The sequence below is a fragment of the Pteropus alecto genome, unplaced genomic scaffold, assembly GCF_000325575.1.
Source record: "Pteropus alecto unplaced genomic scaffold, ASM32557v1 scaffold78, whole genome shotgun sequence".
Classification (NCBI taxonomy): domain Eukaryota; kingdom Metazoa; phylum Chordata; class Mammalia; order Chiroptera; family Pteropodidae; genus Pteropus; species Pteropus alecto.
In genome coordinates, this window is record NW_006443124.1 from 4,699,182 (window position 1) to 4,706,662 (window position 7,481).

Sequence of the window (7,481 nt, forward strand, 5' to 3'; positions counted from 1 at the left end):
AGCACCAGCACCAGCGCCGGGCTGCTCAGCGCCGGGGAGCCGCGGTCCACGGCGCCCACGCCGAACTCCAAGACCCGCAGGGCCTCGTAATCCAGCGCCCTCAGGGCGAACAGCTGCCCGTTGTCCGCGTTGATGGACACCAGGGAGGCCAGGGGCAGCTGCGGGTCCTGGGGCGGCAGCAGCGAGTAGGTGACCTGGGCGTTGGCGCCCGCGTCTCTGTCTGTGGCGCTGACGCTGCCGATGTGCAGGGCGGGGCTGTTGTTCTCGCGGACGAACAGCGTGTAGGAGGTTTGGGTGAAGGCCGGGGCGTTGTCGTTGACGTCGGAGACCAGTACGGTTATGTTGTGCTCGGTTTTCAGTCTGGGTGTCCCCAAGTCGGTGACGGTGATGATGATGTTGTACTCGGATCTTGTCTCTCTGTCTAGCGCTCCTTCTGTTACCAAGGTGTAGAAATTTTCTACGGTAAGTTTCAGAAGAAAGGGGAGATGATCTTGGATGGAACACATCATTTTGCCATTGTCCCCAGAGTCTGGATCTGAAATTCCGAAAATAGCAACCACAGTGTCAAGTGCGTTTTCTGGGATATCACTGATGAGTAATGACATGGTCAGTTCCGGGACGTTGTCGTTTACATCCATTACTTCTATGACTACAGTGCAGGTTCCTGAAAGACCCCCGCCATCTGAGGCCTCAATTTCCATTCGATAAGATTGAATTTCCTCAAAATCCAACATTCTTTTTAATCGAATTTCTCCTGTGATTGCGTTTATTTCAAACACCTGAATGATTTGATTTGAGGATTGGAAAAATGAGTAGGAGAGCTCTCCATGAGTTCCAGCATCTAAATCTCTAGCAGAGACAGTGATGACAAGGGAGCCTACAGGGCTGTTTTCTAATACCTGAACCTCATAGAGTAACTGATCAAATTCAGGGGCATTGTCATTTATGTCCAGGACTACAATGATAACCTGGGATGTCCCAGTCCTGGGCGGTGACCCGCCATCCAGCGCCGTGAGGGTTAACCTGAGCTCTGGCTCCTCCTCTCGGTCCAGCTCTTTGTCCAGCACCAGTTCCGGGTATTTCCTGCCATCGCTGCGATTACGAGTAAAAAGATGGAAATGGGAGTTGGAGCTAATTGTGTAGTTCTGAACTGTGTTGCTGCCCACGTCTAAATCCTGAGCTATTTTCAAAGGAAATGCAGTCCCCGGATGGCTGCTTTCTGAGATCTTTAGAAAGATTTCCTTTTCCAGGAATTCTGGGGCATGGTCATTTACATCTTGGAGCTGTAGTTCACCTTGAATAAACTGCACTGGGTTTTTCAGTAACACCTGGAAATGCAGTATACATCGCTCTGTGTCACCACACAACTCTTCCCGGTCCATTTTTTCTTCTAGGAGTAAATTCCCACTCTTCTGCTCGAGCTGCAAATGCTGTTTGGTCCCTTTGGAAAGAATCTGGGCGCCCCTCATGGCCAGCTCCCCTAAGTCCAGCCCCAAATCTTTCGCTAGGTTGGCCACAAAAGAACCACTATCCTTCTCTTCTGGAACAGAATACTTAATGGTCGCACCGCCCGCCTCCCACGATAGTAATAGAATGATAATGGCGGTCACTTGCCTTTTCTGGGGCGCTTTGGGTAGCTGTGTCTCCATCCTTCCTCCAGGTGCAAAAGATCCAGTATTAAATCACAAAATAATTGCTTTGCAGCCAACTCTGCAATCTTGGCTTAATAATCTTGAGTTAGTTCTTAACACGGACTGACATGGAGATAGCTGCCTCTCTGAAATCTTCTATCCCCGGTGGTGTAAAATGTTTCCTTTGTGTGCTGCCAGACACTGCTCAGCTTTATGGAGTCTCAAAGTCATGAGACATTTTTTCACTCTTATCCTGCAGCGCCACCAAGCGTTCTGCTTTACAACTTCAGGTAATTTTCATTTTAAAGCGTAATGTAATAGCGAAAACGCATTGAATGCCTTTTGGGTCGTGGAGTGTTATCTTTTGTGCAGTCTTCTCCAGGGAGCTAACAATAGTTTTGAGAGCAAAGTAATACCTATTTATCTATATCTATATTCATCTTCTTTTAAAAGATACAAGTTCAGTATACAAAACTCAGCTGGGGACAAATTTATTTAGTCATTTAATAAGTATTTGTGCAGAAAATTTTCTAGTTTCTAGATATAAGATGGTAAATTAAACACAAAAATTCTTGCTCTCGAGGAGCTTACATTTAATTACAAAAATCATAATTTGTTCTATTGTGTTAGAAGTTACGAACTTTAAATACATTTTCTACTCCCAAATTGAAATAGACCTATAACTCCTGAAAAAAATATGACTTCTTGTCAGTCTCTAGGCTACATAGCCTTTGGGAATTTTTTTCCTTCATAAATTCATTGTGTGCGTAGCCCAGTAAAGTTGAGAGGAAATTGCCATTTGTTTTATTAGAAGTCAATAGGAGCTCAGAATTCGGGCAATGTCTTTCTACAAACATGAAAAAGACAATAAAATCAATGAAGTCAAAGATATACTTTCTAGGAAAGGGTTTTGACCTTGCAGCAATGGATAGGGGCCCATCCGAGTGTACATCTTCTGGGACTATGGAGAAGGGGTTTGAAAAACACCACCACACCAACAAAAGTCATGTGGTTGGAGTGATAATAGCAAAACAAGCTGCTTCTACCAAAGAAGAATGCTATTATTCCAAGGAGGACAGGTTAAAAATCTGGGAATAAAACAGAATAAGTATTCCCTACACTCATTGAATCTATTGGTAACCATCCATGACAAAGAGCCATGACAATTCACTTATTTGGACACAAAACACAGCCAAATATAATTTAGTTAAGCCCACTTCCATTTTAATTAATGATAAAAATAAAAATTTCACTCGATTGTCACTTTAGTATAAATTGTCTGACTTTGATGGGAAATTGAAGAGGAATTTCTCATAAAATACTTCAAATATATCAACACATATAAGAACAAATATGGGTTAAATTGTAAATGATTTTATGGTTAATAAAGATAAATGATTAATATACAACACTAGAAGGGAAAACCTGTCATCATCTGATAACCTGGCACTAATAGCTTACTTAGGTCTTGGCAGGTATCACACATATAGAAGCTTGAGAAACTAGGAGGAGGAGTTTGAAAAATATAATTTGGATTTTAAACAATATCTTTGAACTTAGAAATAATTGGTCAAAGATAAGGTAATAAAAATGTACTCTCAAGCATTTTATAATCTGTAATAAAGTTTAGAATGAGTGGAGGGTGTTTTCTATCTAGAAGAAAGTAAAAAAGTGATATTTAATAATTTCACTTATTGGCAAGGGTACTATAGTGTAGAGAGGATATTAATATTTCTGTAACCCTTGACAATTATTTTTTAATTCATTATAGGAATGTTAATAACTTTCAGTAAATATTTATTAAACATTTATAATTGGCCTGGTGTTTAAAAAAAAACCATTATATTCTTACATGAAGCTCACAAACTGTAAATTAATATGTAGATACTTTTGAAAAGTCTACATTCATAGAAACTATGTATTGACTATTATATATAGGGTATACTGAAATCATATAAATTCCTATTTTAGTATTTAGCCATCTTTAGGGTTTATCTTTATCACACTGTAGGAGTTACCCCAAAATGAGACTTATAAGGGCAGATTAAATAATATCGAACACTCCCGTTTAAAATTTTCTCTTCATAGCAATAGCGATGACAGTTGTTACCAATAGTTAGAAAAACAATCTTAGGACGTTGGAATATAATTTTTTGTAAAAACAATAGATGATTGAATTTCAAAAATTTAAAATTATGCAAATAAAAATTGACTTTTTATTCAGATTGTCTAATATAAAAACTACTAATCATAATATACTGTGTAAATAAAGTATCTGAATTTCTTTTGATGTCACCAAAAGAAACAGTAGTGAAATAATCAAGAAAGCAACCATAAATAACATATAACTTTAAGTTAAAGGAGATTTCCAAACTTACTAAGTAGGAGTTGCAGAATAATCCAATACTTAACCGAATGGGAAGCTATTCGGCAAGGTGGGGTTTTCCTCCATCTCCCTCCCAATGCCCTGAGGAGGGAAGTAGGGAAGAATCGGCTTCAGGAACTTGAACTCACTAGTACCTGAGTCTCCCATCAGACACACCTCATATTGATAGCTCTGGGACAGGGTCCCCGTGCCGCTGACGTCCACCAGGTGGCCCGGAAAGTGGCCCTCGGGCACCGAGCAGCCACCCACCCAGGAGGCCCTATTCCTCCTGCACAGCCGCACTGCGATGAACGCCAGCACCGAGAACAGGAAGAGCGACGACACCGACGCCAGCGCGATGACCAGGTAGACCGTGAGCGGGTCGGCCTGGGCCGCGTCGGCAGCCGCTTCCGGGAGCGGCAGGTAGGGCTGCGAGAAGCCGTCCACCAGCAGCACGTGCAGCGTGACGCTGGCCGACAGCGGCGGCTCGCCATTGTCCTTGACCAGCACCAGCAGCCTGTGCTTGGCCGCGTCGCGCTCGCTCAGCAGCCGCGCCGTGCGCACCTCGCCGTTGTGCGCCCACACGCTGAACAGCCCGGGCTCCGTGGCCTTGAGCAGCTGGTACGACAGCCAGGCGTTCTGGCCCGAGTCGCCGTCCACCGCCACCACCTTGCTCACCAGGTAGCCCGGCTCGGCCGCCCTGGGCACCAGCTCGGTGCAGGCCGCGGAGCCGTTCTGCAGCGGGTACAGCACGAAGGGCGAGTTGTCGTTGGCGTCCAGCACCAGCACGCGCACCAGCGCCTGGCTGCTCAGCGCCGGGGAGCCGCGGTCCACGGCGCCCACGCCGAACTCCAAGACCCGCAGGGCCTCGTAATCCAGCGCCCTCAGGGCGAACAGCTGCCCGTTGTCCGCGTTGATGGACACCAGGGAGGCCAGGGGCAGCTGCGGGTCCTGGGGCGGCAGCAGCGAGTAGGTGACCTGGGCGTTGGCGCCCGCGTCTCTGTCTGTGGCGCTGACGCTGCCGATGTGCAGGGCGGGGCTGTTGTTCTCGCGGACGAACAGCGTGTAGGAGGTTTGGGTGAAGGCCGGGGCGTTGTCGTTGACGTCGGAGACCAATACGGTAATGTTGTGCTGGGTTTTCAGTCTGGGAGTCCCCAAGTCGGTGACGGTGATGGTGATGTTGTACTCAGCTTGGCTTTCTCTGTCCAGCGCTCCTTCTGTTACCAAGGTGTAGAAATTCTCCACCGACGGTCTTAGAAGAAAGGGGAGATTGTCATCTATAGAACAAATAACCTGTTGGTTATGCCCAGAGTCTGCATCTGAAACACTGAAAACTGCCACTATCATCTCTGGCAGGTTTTCAGGAATGGGGCTGTTGAGTGATGACACAGTCAATTCAGGGGCATTGTCATTCACGTCCAGGACCTTAATGATTATAGAGCATTTTCCTGATAGTCCTCCGCCATCTGTGGCTTCAACATCCACGTGATAAGATTGGAATTCTTCAAAATCCAATGTCTTTCTCAGTCGAATTTCTCCTGTGATTGCATTTATTTCAAAGTGTTGGTTAACGTCATCGACTTGAAATAGGGCATAAGATACCTCCCCAAAGGATCCTGCATCTAAATCTCTTGCTGAGACGGTGATAACCAGAGAGCCTAGGGGGTCGTTTTCAGGGACTTGCGCCTCATAGAGCTCCTGAGTAAACTCGGGGGCATTGTCATTGATATCCAAGACCTGGATTTGAATCTCTGTGGTCCCTGACCGGGGCGGAGACCCTCCATCCAGAGCCGTGAGGGTTAGCCTGAGTTCGGGCTTCTCCTCACGGTCCAGCGCTTTGTCCAGCACCAGCTCAGGGTACTTCCTGCCGTCGCTGCGATTGCGAGTGAGAACATGGAAGTGAGAATTGGAGCTGATGGTGTAGCTCTGAAGGCTGTTGCTACCCGCGTCTAAATCCTGTGCCATTTTCAACGGAAATATCTTTCCTGGAGTAGTAATTTCTGATATTTTTAGTAGCATTTCTCCGGCCGGGAACTTCGGGGCGTGGTCATTTATATCTCTGACTTGCAAGGCAGCCCGGAAAAACTTTAAGGGATTTTCCAGTAACACCTGGAAAGGTAGAACACAGGGCTCACTGGAGCCGCAAAGCTCCTCCCGATCAAGTTTCTCATTTAGCAGCAAATCATAAGTGTGTGGGTCGAGCTGCAAATATTGTCTGTTTCCCTTGAAAACAATCTGGGCTCCCCGCGCAGCCAGCTCTCCCATCCTGAGTCCCAGGTCTTTTGTCAAGTTAGCAACAAATGTGCCACTTTCTGTCTCCTCCAACACAGAATACTGAATTGATTCTGAACCCGCCTCCCACAAAACCATCAATACAATGAAGGTCGCCACTTGCCTTTTCTTGCGATGGGCTTTTGTTTGTGCCATCTCTATTGTTATGTCTGATTCCAGAGGAAAAATCCTTTTCGACTCGCAATCACTGCATCCACCGTCGACCTTCCGAAATGTTCTTGCTTCGAATTCGTTCTTTTAATATGTCTGGTGCTTACTGCCTTCCTGAACACTTCTATCTTGGCTTTAGCTTAAATGTGCTCTGTATTTTTTCTTGGGTTTCTCGGTGAAATGGCGTCCACGGAATCTGCAGAATTTGGATTTACTCTCTTAGCCTGCACTGCCACCACGCGTTCAAATTTATAACTTCATGAGGAGCTTGTAGGTCAATACCATTTACAAAATCTGAGGATTCTAAAGGCTTTTAGATCCAGTCAGTGCTTCTCAAATTGAAGTGTTCGAACCACTTGCATAAAGGAGTACTTGGAAGTCTTGAGGGTTTTTTTTTTCTCAAGCCTATTCCTGGGCTCCCCTCCAGACCTAGAATCAAATTTTCTGGTGGTGCTAACAGAAATCTCAACTTCAATCTTTCTCTTTAAGTGATTTTTATGCACACTAATGTTTAATTGAAAATCGCTCCCTCAGACAATATAAACCTCTTATGATCAACTTTTATTCTTTGCCAGTGCAATTTATCTCTGATGAGCCATATAATCTGTGAAACCACAAAGTACACTATTTAATTGTCTCAACAAACACATCAACAAACTATGCAAAATGTAAAAGTGGTTAGCGACACTGATGGTAAAATAAGCAATCATTTCTCTAAATTATTTGACTCATAAAATGGCATGAACAACAGATGTAATTTGTTTTGTGGTTACACCTGCATAGTAAAAGGAACAATTAGGCTATTATGATGAAAACTGAGGCCAAGATATACTTATGATGAAAATACCTTATTAAATTAAATTATTTAAAAGAAGAACTAAGAGCAATTAAGTGTCTGTTATAAGTAAGCATTTTAGGATTTCACTTCATTTTTGTATGAATAAAACTGGTGATGATTTTATTAGTATTGTACATTTTACTATAACTTTCAAAATCAAATTTACTTCCTAAATTAACCGAGATCTAAATATATTACCCTGTCA

General features: G+C 44.3%; 2 protein-coding genes across 2 annotated transcripts in view; both read right to left on the reverse strand.

Moving 5' to 3' along the window:
- The window catches only part of LOC102889360 (protocadherin beta-17-like), a 3,056-nt gene extending 1,166 nt beyond the window's left edge, over positions 1 to 1,890 (reverse strand). The window contains exon 1 of the mRNA XM_015597936.2: positions 6 to 1,890. Within this exon, the coding sequence (XP_015453422.1) occupies positions 6 to 1,649 (1,644 nt within the window). The 5' untranslated portion in view covers positions 1,650 to 1,890. The remainder of the gene's footprint in view (positions 1 to 5) is intronic.
- Positions 1,891 to 3,429: 1,539 nt separating this feature from the next.
- On the reverse strand, positions 3,430 to 6,624 carry PCDHB6 (protocadherin beta 6). The gene has a single exon (XM_006923003.3). The coding sequence runs from the start codon at positions 6,421 to 6,423 to the stop codon at positions 4,039 to 4,041; it is 2,385 nt and encodes a 794-aa protein (XP_006923065.1). The 5' UTR covers positions 6,424 to 6,624; the 3' UTR covers positions 3,430 to 4,038.
- Positions 6,625 to 7,481: the final 857 nt, after the last annotated feature.

Bases quoted from the DNA above. Each gene is read 5' to 3' on its own strand.
- PCDHB6 (XM_006923003.3), bottom strand. From the start codon at position 6,423: ATGGCACAAACAAAAGCCCATCGCAAGAAAAGGCAAGTGGCGACCTTC.